The sequence below is a fragment of the Pituophis catenifer genome, unplaced genomic scaffold (assembly GCF_029215685.1).
Source record: "Pituophis catenifer annectens isolate HBS135680 unplaced genomic scaffold, rPitCat1.0.hap2 SCAF_1, whole genome shotgun sequence".
Lineage (NCBI taxonomy): Eukaryota > Metazoa > Chordata > Lepidosauria > Squamata > Colubridae > Pituophis > Pituophis catenifer.
Window position 1 is genome coordinate 90443731 of NW_027256881.1, and position 15181 is coordinate 90458911.

Genomic DNA, 15181 nt, shown 5'->3' on the forward strand with positions numbered 1-15181 from the left:
AAAACAAATATATACAGAGCAGAGAATAATAGAGTTGGAAGGGACCTTTGAGGACTTCTAGCCTAACCGTCTGTTCAAGCAGGAGACCCTATACCAAATGCCTATCCAGTCTCTTCTTAAATTCCTCCAGTAATAGAGCACACCCACAACTTGATTAATTGTTCTCACTGTCAGGAAATTTCTCCTTAATTCTAGGTTGGATCCCTCTTTGAAAAGCTTCCATCTATTACTTCTTGATCTGCCCTCAGGTGTTTTGGAGAATAGGCTGATCCCATCTTCTCTGTGACAGCCTTTCAAATATTGAAATACTACTATTATAACATTCCTAGTCCTTCTCTGTGTGGGACTAGATATATGAAGAAAGAGTGAATGAGTGGAGACAAATGGAAGATTGAGAGAATTAAAAAGATTGTAATTGGATTTTGTTAATGAAATCCTTAGGAAGGAAGAGATGAGAAGTTTAATGAACAGAGAGCACTGGTGCTGGAGAAGACTCCTGTGAATCCCTTGGACTGCAAGGCGATCAAACCGGTCAGTCCTAGAGGAGATCAACCCTGATTGCTCTTTAGAAGGCCAGATCCTGAAGATGAAACTCAAATACTTTGGCCACCTAATGAGAAGGAAGGATTCACTGGAAAAGAGCCTAATGCTGGATAAGACTGACGGTAAAAGAAGAAGGAGACGACAGAGAATGAGGTGGCTGGATGGAGTAACCAAAGCAGTAGGCATGAGCTTAAATGGACTCCAGAGGATGGTAAAGGACAGGAAGGCCTGGAGGAACTTTGTCCAAGGGGTTGCGATGGGTCAGACACGACTTCGCAACAAAACACTATATGGTTCCAGTGAAATCAAGAATAAGATACATAAATAAGATATGTAAATCTTTCTATGTTGTAGTCCTTGGACTGATTACAGGACTTTAAGTTTAAAAGTACTTGAGAAGTGATATTTTGGAGTTCATTTTTGTGGGGAAAGGAGGCTTTTGAAAGTTCTGTGTATCCTGTGTGCTAAATATAAACGATAAAGTCACTGGATTTTTAAAAAGTGTCATATTTGTTAGCAGAATAATAATAAGAGCCCTGGTAGCGCAGCAGACTAAAGCAGACTAAAGCACTGTTATTAACATCAGCTGCCTGCAATTTCTGCAAGTTCAAATCTCACCAGGCTCAAGGTTGACTCAGCCTTCCATCCTTTCTAAGATAGGTAAAATGAGGACCCAGATTGTGGGGGCAATAAGCTGACTTTGTATAAAATATAGAAAAGTATGAAGGCTATTGCTTAATGCATTGTAAGCCGCCCTGAGTCTTCGGAGAAGGGCGGCATATAAATCAAAATAATAATAATAATAATAATAATAATAATAATAATAATAATAATAAGTCTAGTGGTTAGCGTTCATATGCTAGGCTTCTCAGTTAATTTTAAGTATGGTTGTTGTGGGTTTTGTGGTTTAGTGTTGTGCAAACCCAGTCCATTCAATTAGTTTATAAAACTGGATAAACCCAACATGTTGTAACTTAGATGTTTGCCTTTCCCTTTCTCTCTTTCTTCTTTTGCCAATTTCTATTCCTTTTTCTTTGTGTAAAAAGGGCAATAATAATATAATTCACCAAAAATTTCTTCCCTTCCTCTTCTCTTTCAAAAATGTTGGATTGTTTGTTGCATTCAAATTATCAGAGCAGCCTCCGGATGTTGAATACTCAGGACATATGCTCAAATTTGATTTATTTTGTGATAACTAAGGATAAAGAGCTGCATTTGTCATGCTCATGATTAATTTGATTTTAAATGGAAGATTTCCCAGGAATTATGTAGGGAAACTTGAACTGGGGGTGGTAGCTGTTCTCTAGCAAAATAGGCCAATTCACATGTAATACTATCCTGTGTCCAGATAAAAGTCCCACAGAGTTCATTAAAGCATTATATAGCAAAGGGCAACCTCACAACCTCTAGAACAGGGCTGTCAAACTTGCAGCCAGGGGCTGGATGCATCACACGTTGGCCACACCCAGGCCCGGTTTAGTGAAGGGGGGAAAAATCACAATATGTCACCTGACGCCGCCGTGACAATGCAAATTTGACACCCCTGCTCTAGAATTTTTGATCCCAACAATCCTTTGCCATTTTGCATAATAGCTAACCCTAACCCTAACCCTAACCCTGATGGGAAATGGATCAATATATTGGAAGGGTAGGAGGTTATCTATCACCAGTGTACAGTATTTAACCCAACATTTCAGTTATCTAACTCAGGAGTGTCCAAACTTGGCAACTTTTAAGATTTGTCGACTTCAACTCCCAGAATTCCTCAGCCAGCATGAATACAAAAATATAGCAGTTATTTGATCAGCGGTTAATGATTTCATCCATCTGCTTCAAGGCAAGCGGTCAAACAATTAAAATTACTTCATCATTTGTCAATGCTCATTTTGTCTTCCCTTCCAAGTTTGGCTCATAGTCACAGGCATTTTAAACTGCATTGCTTTCAGTGTCCTCAATTCAGCCGTTTCTGATTCGATGACGTGTATAATACAAACTATCCTTCCCTCTGCAACTATTTTCTACCATATTTGGGGATTTTAAAGCATCGTTCTATTTACCTGGTTGCGTTTTCATTTTCGTAAGCATGTTGTACATAGTTTGGTGTGTCCATTATTGACTCAGAAGTGGGTAAATGAAGCCTGTTCTTGCAGGCATCCAAGTAAATAGAGGTTTTGGAAAGACTCATGAATTTAGAAATGTGTATTAACAACCATAGCAGCTTTTTACTGGATTTTTACAAAAGAGGACTTTTTCCATTAAGGAAAGCTCATAGAAAAAAAATCATTGTGGTGTCGGAAAGAAGCTATGCCCATATTATATTTCAATAATAATAATAAAAAAAAGAGGTGGCTAGGTGGCAAGTTTCATTCATTGCAAACTTCTCCTAGGAAGGCCATTTTCAATGGAAATAATGGCAAACAGCACTGATATTACAGGCCAGTATCTTTGAAAAGCTCTGAATAGTAACCCTATATTCTGTACCTCAAAATTCTCTATTGAGCCACATAATAAATACAATTAGTCCTCAACTTACAACTACAATTGAGCCCAAAATTTTTGTTGGTAAACGAGACATTTGTTAAGTGAGTTTTGCCTCATTCTACAATCTTAAGTGAATCACTAGTGCTATTCAATTAGTAACAGAGTTGTTAAGTGAATCTGGCTTCCCCCCCATTGACTTTGCTTGTCAGAGTGCAAAAAGTGATCACATGACCACGGGGCATTGCAACCGTCATAAATATATGACAGTTACCAAGCATCCAAATTTTAATCACGTGACCTTGGGCATGCTGCAATGGTTGTTCGTGTGAAAAAAAAGTTATAAGTTATAGCTTTGAATGGTCACTAAATGAAGTGTTATAAATCAAGGGCTACCTGTATGCATTTGCAAGCTACCTTTCTCAATAAAAATGCCTTGCCTTTAAAGTAGAAGCTCAACCTGTCCAGCACTCTCTCAACAACTGCTTAAGAAAATCATGCTTACTAATTGGATCCAGACCCAATTTCAAGCAAAGGAGCCAAGAGCTAATTGGAACAAGCACCCTACCCTTTAATTCTTTGGAAGAGCCTTCTGATGAAATCCACATTTCTAAGATCAGAAGGCAAAGCCAAATACTCCTGGGTATTGGATCAAATTGCAGGGCCAACCCAAATCTGAGGGGAAAAAAGGGGGTGGCAAGCCTTTGGCAGCAGATTTGAATGTCATTAAAGGGCAACTCATTATTAGTTATTGCATTTGTTATTACTATGTTTTTACTGCCAGGTGTGGGGAAATGCAGATGTGGGATTTTCTGCCTCATTTGCCAAAATAACTTGGCTGGCTTTTGGTGGAACTATATTTCCCAAATTGTAGACGGTATTGGTTTTGTAGGCCAATTTGATCATCAGCCAATTTCTTTTTTTAAATGAACCTGTGTTGTTATAATTCTGCCTTCTCTTCTACCAAAATCCAGGGTTTTGCAAGCAAACTGCTCTTCCCCTGGGCAACTCAGCTGTCCCGATTTGGAGAAGAGAAGGCAAAAACCAGGCTAGAGTTGTAAGGAACATTGTTTTCGAACTCAAGAGCACGTAGAAGAGCCCTGCCCTATTTAAACATAAGACAATCTCTCTGACTGGCCCCAGGCAAGTGGTGTCTCAGATGTTTAGGCCACACCAGGACAAAGGATGTACCCAGAGGTCTGGCTTGCAACCACTCTGATGCAAAAGCATTGCCTTAAAGCAGGTGCACTTAATATCCACTTCCCCGAGCCCTTCCCCAATTAGCTACTTAATTGTTGTTTTTTACTAAGGGAGAAAGGAAAATATTACCACATATATGGGAAAGTAGGCAAATGAACTGCATTTCATTAGTTAGGTTGAAATGAAATATAACCCAAATCAAATGTGGAACTGTCTAGAGTCTGGACCTAGTTGCAGCTCATCCCAATTTTTCAAGGAGGTTCCAAATTTTCCACATAAAAACTAACTGCAGACTTTTGCCAGAAAAAAGATTGACATTGTCCTTAAAGGCTCTGGGGACGTATTTTCATCTCAAAGTGATAAAGATCAGGTCTTTACCTATAAAGCCCTATGTGGCTTGGCATTGAAATACTGTTATATATGTCCAGTCTACATCAGAGGTGAGATTCAAATTTTTTTACTATCGGTTCTGTGGGTGTGGCTTGGTGGGTGTGGCAGGGGAAGGATACTATAAAATGTCCATTCCCTCCCCACTCCACGGGAAGGTCACTCCAAAATCCCCATTCCCTCCTGATCAGCTGGGACTTGGGACACAGAGAATAGATGGGGCTGGGGCCAGTCAGAGGTGGTATTTACCAGTTCTCCAAACTACTCAAAATTTCCGCTACCGGTTCTCCAGAACTGGTCAAAACCTGCTGAATACCACTTCTGGTGTATATATATATATTGTTCTCCCAAATGGACAAGAGGGAGGAGTCACTGAGGAATGCTTTTAGGTCCAGTCCCCCATATTAAGGAATGTCTCTGGTTCCCTCATGGCTGGCCTTTCAGAAGTTGATAAAACAAAACTATTTCGGAGTGGGGTGAATGGCAACCACCATGCCCATGTATTGTGGCATATTTTTGTTTTATCTTAACTTTAGTTTTTCTTAATAATGTGTTATGCATTTTTATTAAACTACTATAAGTTTATTTCTAGGTCCAAGGGCACACAAAGAGAATAAACAAATGAATAAACAAATCGTGAAGAGTATTTATCTCTATTTTTTTCAATGTATAAGCCACCTTAATAGCTCAAGTGACTCTAGGCAGTGCGTAAGGTTAAAACAACAAGACAAGGAAAAATGCAGTAATAAACAACAGAAACAATTCACTATAATAACTTGTCAGAAAGGAGTAATGGGTTCATTACCCAGACTGTCATTCCAATTCTTTTACCACTGCATTTTACATCTGTGTTTATACCTACAAAGGTAGTTTGCTAGTTGATTACCCAACATCAAAACATCCAGTGGTGGATTTCAAAATTTTTTACTACCGGTTCTGTGGGTGTGGCTTGGTGGGCGTGGCATGGCGGGCATGGCAGGGGAAGGATACTGTAAAATCTCCATTCCCTCCCCAATCCAGGGGAAGGTTACTGCAAAATCCCCATTTCCTCCTGATCAGCTGGGACTTGGGAGGCAGAGAATAGATGGGGGTGGGGCTAGTCAGAATTTTTACTACCGGTTCTCCGAACTACTCAAAATTTCTGCTACCGGTTCTCCAGAACTGGTTATAACCTGCTGAAGCCCACCTCTGAAAACATCCCTGGGTGTCTTCCAAAAGTTAAAAACAACCTTATATAGGTTAAGCCGAGAGATAGAGTACAGTAGCCGTCATCTTACAACCATTTGTTAGCAACTGTTCTGAAAAAAAAATGACTTGCAACCAGTCCTTGCACTTACAACTGTTGCTGTATTCCCAAAGTCATGTGATCAAAATTTGGGCACTTGGCAACTGGCATGTATTTATGATGATTGTAGCATCCCAGGGCCACGTGATTGTCATTTCTGACCTTCCCAGCCACCTTCTAACAAGCAAAGTCAGTTTGGGAAGCTGGATTTGCTTCACGACTACATGATTCACTTATGGCAGGAGAGGAATTCTCTCCATGATCTTGAGTTTACAGCGATTCATTTAGCAACTATGATAACAAAAGTTGTAAAACTGGACACAACTCACTTAACAACAAGATTGTTTGGCAACCGAAATCCTGGTCCCAATTGTAGCCATAAATTGAGACTAACTGTGTTGGTTACATTCTTAAAGGCAGAAATTCACTTCTAAATTGTCCACTTGCTGTGACTCTTAGATTACGGGACTATGGATACCGCTTTCTGGACTCAGCTGAAACCCCACTTGTCAGCTGCTTAAGGGAAACAGTTTGGTCATTTTTTTCCTCAGGCTAAACCACCTTCCTGGACTGTTGCAAGTATGGTGGGTTGTGGATCATGCCTGACAAAACTCCTCTGAGGAAGGGAGATTAGTATGTAAAAATAGACGCAGACAGGCAGCGAGACATAATGCCTCATTTCAAGAAATAGCATCTTAAAAAAAAAAAAAGCTGTGGAACTATTGAGGGAAGGCAACATGTTTAAGGAGCAAAAAATTGGTAGGGTGTGTTGCTTACGAAGGATGAGTTCATACACAGTGGGAAAAGCAGAGCACATCTTCCGTGCTTCTGTCTCGCTTTAATGTGCCAAGTATTTTACAGCATGTTCCCTCCACCTACTTCTCTCTTTTTCTCTATTAACAGAAAGTAGTTATTAAGGGAAATATTCCAGTATGATTCAGTGGCGTAATCCTGCAAACCAACCATTGTACAATACACAACTCTGGATGATCATATAATAAGAAATGCCCCAAATAAATTTCTTTCCATAGAAAAGTACCTAGGTGTGTGGGGTGGGGTGGGGAGAGGGAAACAGTTAAGTATCAGAAGTCTGAGAAGAAATTAGCAGAAAGCTTTCCACCATTGTTATTTCTAGAATCTTATGCCTTGAGTCTTTTAGTCTTAATAAGAAAAAGAAACTAAAGAGTTCCCAGCTTTGCTCCTAGCAACCATTTGGGCTACCAACTACCCACCCCCTCTTCTCCCCTTCCCCCTCTTGAATTCTCTGTTCTCACTCATGGCAGGAGAGGAATCAAGTAGCACTAGATGTTGAGGGCGATGATCACAAAGAACAAAGTTGTATTGCCATCCATTAAAGCAAATGGAGCAGTGTCATTTACTTCACTCGGAAGGAAGAATACAAGCAGTGATTCTAAACCCTGGAATATTGTTAAGGGCCTGTGGGATATGATTACAGATGTCTGCAGTCCAATTGGTGTAACTATTCTTTAAAGTGTTTGATGAATGTTAGTAATTGGATAAGATATAGAGAACATAAAGTGATCATGCATTGTAGAGGCCTGAGCAACTTTAGTCTGTCGTTCTCTGTCGTGTGTGTGTGTGTGTGTGTGTGTGTGTGTGTGTGTGAGAGAGAGAGAGAGAGAGAGAGAGAGAGAGAGAGAGGATAATAAATATTACACAGAAATATTTAAAAAACTCCCTTCGCATGGGTGGTATGTGTCTTCCTCAATCTCGAGGCCTGAGAGTTTGACAGTTCTGTGCAGGATTTTAGCTGTTCCCAGCATTGCATTCTTCTGGACAGAGAATTCCAATGTGATTCCTGGGATCTGTTGCAGCCACTATTTAATTTAATTAATTAAATTTATATGCCGCCCCTCTCCAAAGACTCAGGGCGGCTCACAATACATTTTAAAAAATAATTATAAAAAAAAAAACATTGAAAAATTAAAAACATTAAAAACATTAAAAACTCATTCACGCCATTCATGGCCGGATCTCGCCAGATCACAAGAGCGAGATCAACGGCCCCAGGCCAGCCGGAAAAGCCAGGTCTTCCAAATAAATATATTCCAAATAGAGAGGCACCTCTTTTCATATTCAGAGCCGTGATGGTGCAGTGGTTAGAATGCAGTATTGCAGGCTAACTCTGCATTTCCATTGTCAGGAGTTCGATCCTGACTGGCTCAAGGTTGACTCAGCTTTCCATTCTTCCGAGGGTAGTAAAATGAGATTGTTGGGGGCAATATGCTGACTCTGTAAACCACTTAGAGAGGGTTGTAAAGCACTGTAAAGCAGTATATAAGTCTAAGAGCTATTGTTACTGCTGTATAAAAATTGTTGATGCATATGAATCTCATCTCTCCACTGGGAAGCTCTTCCTCCAGATACAGTTTGTATTGAGAGCTATTACAGAAGCAATTGCCTTCAAGTCCAACAGGACAATATACAGGATTATTAGGTCCAAGATTGGATTATTTTTTTAAAAAAGTATTTTTAGTATATTAACAGCCATTTAATGAGCAGGAAATCTTGTAGTTGGTCTTGTATTATAATTTTGTGGAGTATAATGGAAAAAGTTGAATGTGATGTCTTGTAATATATTCATTTATTTTACATTTTTCCATTAACCTGGAAAAGAACTCCAATTTCATAACAGATTTCACAGACATTTTTGGGGGGAATCCTCTGAGGTTAACAGGGAAATGCCCTCCTTTTTAAAATGTCTCTTCAGAATGGATCATTTTTCACATGAAATCTCTGGTCTTCAAGAGAGATCATAATGCTTTTCCAGAAATCATTTAACTCCTTTCCCTTTCCCCTCCCCCCAAGTGTGTTGATTTTAGTGGATTTTAATGCCTTTTGAAAGTTAGACTGATAGATGCCAGTGGTGGACAGGCTGCATTTCTGAGGAATGCTGGTTCAGCCTTTTGAAGGGGGTAAAAAGAGAGAATAAGGATTCCAAAGGAGACATATTTTTAACTTCTATAAATCAGGATTGCGGTGATAGGAAGAATCTAAACTGGAAGCTGGAGGAAAAACTCTCTCTCCCCCCTCCTCCCCCCCCCTCCACACACACACACACACACCCAGTGAAAATACAGCGCCTTTTTTGTGCGCTGGAGTGCGCCAGCTTTTTCAGACAGGAGGAATGCGGAGTGTCAAGGGGTCAGGATCAATCCGGTGTGACTTGACGAGGCAGGAAGATGGAGAGGAATGCGAGGAATGTCGCTGTTTGTGTGGGACTCCATTCAGCCGATTGGCGAGTCCCGGACGCCTCAAGAGTATAAAAGCAGCGCCGCTGCCTGCTGGAGACTCAGACCCACCATCGCTCTCCTCCTGAAAAGCGGAGAGAAAGCGGCACTTTTCCCACCCGAATCGAGCCGATCGAAGGAAGATCTGCCCTCGCCGGCTAGCGACATTTAAAACCAAAAAAGGGATCTCACTTGGACAAGGCTCCCAAAGCAGCCAGCAACTTTTACCCATCTCCCTGTGCCGGAAAGTTGCGAGAAAAAGAAGGATGGAAGCCCGCACCTTCGCCTGGGTTTTCCTCGCCGCTCTACTTAGCTGGGTAAGTGTTATTTTCTGAGACCGTCTGTCTCTCCTATTTCTTTACTCACCGGGCCCACCTCCTGGAGCGTTATTTGACCTCCCCGTCTCTGCCTCCCTCTGTCTCCCCAGGAAGCGACCGGCCAAGAGTGCAGCGCGAAATGCCAGTGCTCCTCCTTGCCCCCCGAGTGCCCTCCCGGGGTAAGCCTGGTCCTGGACGGCTGTGGGTGCTGCCGGGTTTGCGCCAAGCAGCTGGGCGACCTTTGCACCGAGCGGGATCCCTGCGATCCTCACAAAGGGCTCTTCTGCGACTTCGGCTCCCCGGACAACCGCAAGATCGGAGTATGCACTGGTGAGTAGTTGCTTTTTGTTCTGCTTGTTCTGCGCTCTCTTTGGGACGGGAGCGATTGGAGCAGAGTGGGAAATGCTGAAAGGGAGGACTTCTCCCCCTCACACCCCCGGGGCAGCGTTTCTCGATCTCATCAGTTTTAAGATGAGTGGACTTCAACTCCCAGAATTCCCAAAATAGGGAAGCCTGCCGGACTTAAAAGTTTGCTGAAATCGGCAAACACTGTTCTAGGGCTATGCAAAGCCACGTAATTCTGAGAGCTTTCTCTTCCTTTTATGGTTTAAGCATATTTCGTTTTTTTAAAAGTGAATCTGATTGGACAGTTTTCTCGCAAAGGCTTCTAGGAATGTTTAGGACTACAGTTCCCAGAATTCTAACTGTATCAGAATCTGATATACAGTAATTTGTATACATCTGGTGACATCCATGAGAACAGGGGTCTCCAACCTTGGCAACTTTAAGACTTGTGGACTTCGACTCCCAGAATTCCTCAGCCAGCAAGAGGAATTCTGGGAGTTGAAGTCCACAAGTCTTATATTAAATCTTATAACTTAATTAGAAAAGTATTTAAAAAAAAAGTTTGATTAGAACATCTTGCCATAGTTTAGGAGGTTTCATATAGCATGGAAAGTTTTACCCAAGGTTTACACTTCTACGCCTGCTGTTATTAAAGACAGAGGAGCTGAACATAAACAAAATCGGAAGTCAGTCCTCTTTAGCCCTTCTCTTGTATAGTTCTAGATTCCTGATATCTCCATTGCTTCTAACCCGGCACTGAGTATTTATGAATGAAACCCGTTTTGTATCTTCAGCAAAAGATGGTGCTCCGTGTATATTTGGAGGTATGGTGTATCGGAGTGGTGAGTCCTTCCAGAGTAGCTGCAAATACCAGTGCACCTGCCTGGATGGAGCTGTAGGCTGCGTGCCTCTCTGCAGCATGGATGTCCGTCTGCCCAGTCCTGACTGCCCATACCCACGCAGAGTGAAGCTCCCAGGAAAATGCTGTGAGGAATGGGTGTGTGATGAACCCAAGGACAAAGACCGCACTGCAGTTGGACCTGCTCTTGCCGGTGAGCTGACTTTCCTTCATATTTCTTTGGGTTGTTGCTGTACTAGCTTCAACTACATAGACCACTTTTGTCATTCTGTTGTCATAACCACATTTGCTCACTTTGATTCTTAATCCAATTTAAGCTAATGGTTCCCCTATGCTTTTCAGCTTACAGACTAGAAGATACCTATGGACCTGACCCATCCCTGATGCGTGCAAATTGTTTGGTCCAGACCACTGAATGGAGTGCCTGCTCAAAAACCTGTGGAATGGGAATCTCGACCAGAGTCACCAATGACAATGCCCACTGCAGGCTGGAGAAGCAAAGCCGACTTTGCATGGTGAGACCATGCAAAGCAGATCTTGAGGAGAGCATCAAGGTAAATAATTGTCCATTTCTGCTGCGTGCTTCTATAAAAATTACCTTATCCTACTTTGGAAAATCTCTAATACAAACTAATTTTCAATAAGTTGTAAAAATTGTTCAACAAGTAGGTCTGAAAAAAAAAAAGTTGCTTTTCTTCAGGGCGCTGAATTCCTCTTCTTCCTGCTCACCTGTTCCCTATACCATTGCCCATATTGGCTTGATCTGGAGAACTTCCTCTTGTAGGATTATAGCGCTATGTGTACTTTTCCAAATTATGAAGTTCTCTAAGCCTTGTTAATGCTGTAATTCCTTTTTTTGTATTGGCAATGATGTGAAGTGTAAATGTAAATAATCAACAAAATTACATATAGTGCAGCTTTGGATATCAACTGGCCCATTTATAAAATGCAAGATATCTTATTCCCAAGAAAAGTAAAATGGGATTGCAGTCTTAACCCTATTTCTGTGGTTGTCTTTAAAAACTGCAACATGAAACTGGGTTTCTATGAATAGTAATAAAACTTTCAAGGGATCCAGGCATGAACAATTTTCTAAAAGTCCTCCGAGGAAAATTAGACATATATTTTTTTTAATTTTTGCTAAATATAGAAAGAGCAACAGTTTCAATATCTATATAAACAGTGTGTTGTCTGGTTACAGTTAGTCTGAACAATAATAATACTGTGTTTCCCCAAAAATAAGGCCCTGTCTTATATTTTTTTGAACCCTGAAATAAGTGCTTGGCCTTATTGCCATGCGCTCAAAAGCCCGATTGGACTTATTATCAGGGGATGTCTTATTTTGGGGGAAACAGGATAATAAGAAAATTAGACTTATAAAGGATACGAACAAGGCAAATTTAAGTATCTTTGTGGGACAAATATGAGTTTGTCTGACCATGAGACATATATAAGACTGGCAAAAATATATGTATAGATTGGATGCTACGTTTAGCCAAACATAGAACCCATTGGTACCTATATTAAAGGTAAAGACAATTGTTTCCCCCGTCCAATCGTATCTAACTCTAGTGGACTTCAGTTATGGCTGGATCAGGGGCAGACAACTAATGCCTTTCAAGAATTTCAGGCTATGTTATCCATTTTTTTTGGTCATTAGCCCATTCTTATTGGAATTGATGAAGTCCAAAACATCTGGAGGTCCCCTGGTTAAGCTCTAGTCCAGAATTTACCCTAAAAAGTTAAATTAAGAAAAATGTAAATGTTGGAAATATCGCATATGCTGGTGATCTGAATGGAAGCATTGTTTATCCGATGTATCAATATAAGAATTTTTTTTTTTCAACAGAAAGGTAAAAAATGCATCCGCACACCGAAGATCTCTAAGCCTATCCAATTTGAGCTGTCTGGCTGTACCAGTGTAAAGACCTACCGAGCCAAATTTTGTGGTGTCTGCACTGATGGGCGTTGTTGCACCCCCCACAGAACAGCCACTCTCCCTGTGGAATTCAAATGCCCTGATGGTGAAGTCATCAAGAAGAGCATGATGTTTATCAAGACTTGTGCCTGCCACTATAACTGTCCAGGAGACAATGATATCTTTGAATCAGTCTACTACCGGAAGATGTATGGAGACATGGCATAAAGCCCCAAGAGAGATTTTTTTTTTTGAACTGGACTCTCGACTTGAACTGATAATGACATCTCATTTTGTTAAACGTGATTCTATAGCACAAGTGATTTAAATGTCTGATTTTTATTTTTATTTTTTAAATGACAAAATTGTTCCACCTGGCCTTAAGGTCAAATTATCTACTGACCCCAAACGTTGGTTTGAAGGAAGAATAATATGAATATAATGTTGATGATGATAATGATGATGAAGAATAGTGAGAGGTGACACTTAATTTGTGTCTTAGAGTATATTTGGGGAGAGGGATGAATAGAGATTAATTAAGGGACATAGGCAGTCTTGAGAAACATTTTCAAAAATGTGGTGGCATGTGTCCTCGTTAATTGTGCAATCAAAAAAAAAAAAAAAAGACCCCTTAGCAAAGTTATTGGCACTGGTTTTTGTGACAGTAACAGCTGGACTGGACATTTTTATCCAGCAGGTGCTAAGTAATTATGTTATTTGAAAATGGCAATAATTCTGCCTTTGAAACGCTGATTCAGAGGATTTGTTCAAAAAGAATCAGAATTTGACTGGACAGCTTGTGGCAATCGTTTGCTTGTCATGGGCAACATTTTTCTTTTAAAAAAAGATAGTGTAATAGTGTAAATACTGTATATGTTTATGTGTATGTATGTTTATGCGTGTTTGTATGTGTGTGTGTATATATTATTGTACAGTTATCTAACTTAATTTAAAGTTGTGTTGCCTTTTTTGTTAATGCTTTGATACATCAGTGTTAGCCTCTCTCTTTTTTTATGGTTCAAAGCTTGTCTGATCCACTGCATTCATTCAGCTCATAAAATAGAGTCTGTAATGGTAGTTTTGTTGAACTAGTAGGGGAAAAAATTAAATGAACTGGTGCTTTGATGAAGAAGATACACCAGTATCCTATCCAATCATTTCACCAAACTAATGACAAAGGGAGGAAAGTACATTTCTCTCTTTCTGAATTAGTATTCCCTGAAACAAAATGAGTGCTCTCACACCTTTCCACCTGGGAACAGTTTGTTACTTATTGAGAAGTGTGACCAAAAGTTACATGTTTGCACCTTTTTAGAAGAAAAAAAAAATAAAGTATTTTATTTTTTTATATAAACTGGATTGTACCGACTTTGATTTTGTTGAGTCTAACAGTTTTGGGATATGGTGTATGTTTACACATCACTTCAGGGGTGGGTTCTACTTAACTTTACTACTGGTTTGCAATGGGAGTGCGCATGCACGCTTCTGTGCATACACAGAAGCTTCTGTGCATGCACAGATCATCCATGATGATGTCTGGGCGGGTGGCGGAGCCTCCTACCACTTTTACTACCAGTTCGCAAGAACTGGACCAAACCAGGAGCAACCCACCACTGCATCACTTCTTCTCAGTACAGATATTTCTGTATCGGGGTGGGTTCTACTTACCTTTACTACTGGTTCGCAATGGGAGTGTGCACGTGTGCTTCTGAGCAGGTGCTTTTGTGCATGCACAGATCATGATGACGTCCGGGAGGGTGGGCAGAGACTCCCGCTGCTTTTACTACCGGTTCGCAAGAACCAGACTAAACCCTCTACTGTTCTGTATGCTGGAATAACTGAGTCATCTGAGCAGGATATTGTTTTGATAGAATGACTCCACATACAAGCTTGCAATCAGAACACAGCATGGTCCAACACTAAAAATAAGCATCATCTCACCAACATGGCTGTGAAAAGGATAAGGAAACTGTAGCCTCACAGATGTTTTTTCCAATACAACACTCAGCATATTATGCAATTAATCAGTTGCAGGAGTTGTAATTCACAGCTTGCAGGTCTAATTGAACTGAAAGTTAAGCTGCTTTACTGTCCTATTCCCTAAACAAAATCATTCTGAAACTTGTCTGGGTGGCAAAATTCATGCACTCCATCTCCATAAAATATTTCTTAATTTCCATGGGTGAAATCGGCTTCTTGCCCAATGATGAATGTAAAGAGTTTGTGCTCTAAAATACAAATGCAGATGCACAGCAGAAGTATTTCAACTTCCTCTATTTTCAGAGAGTAGAAAACAATACCAGTAAACTAGTTATCACCTTCATCTAGGATTCTTTCCAGATGTTACTTTAATTGAAGCCGATTTAAATGCCAATTTCACTTTACCCAAGTGTAACCATTTTGCATTTAGTAGAGCTTATTTCTAAATAACCATGAATAAACTGAACTGCTTTTCATTTTTACTTCGCTAGAACTAATATTGGCATAGTCAAGGTTGATTAAATTGCAATTCTTTGCAGGCAGATTTCATGCAGTATTTCCCTCTGGCTCTAAGTGAACATGTTAACAGAAAGAGATGGCCTTTTTTGCCTTACAATG

General features: G+C 40.4%; 1 protein-coding gene across 1 annotated transcript; it reads left to right on the forward strand.

Annotated features, from left to right (window-relative positions):
* Positions 1-9106: 9106 nt before the first annotated feature.
* CCN2 (cellular communication network factor 2) lies at positions 9107-13937 on the forward strand. Its single transcript, XM_070932706.1, is given in 6 exon segments — positions 9107-9237; positions 9239-9461; positions 9572-9791; positions 10601-10858; positions 11008-11219; positions 12515-13937. Coding segments are annotated over 6 exon segments (1341 nt in total). The 3' UTR covers positions 12812-13937.
* Positions 13938-15181: the final 1244 nt, after the last annotated feature.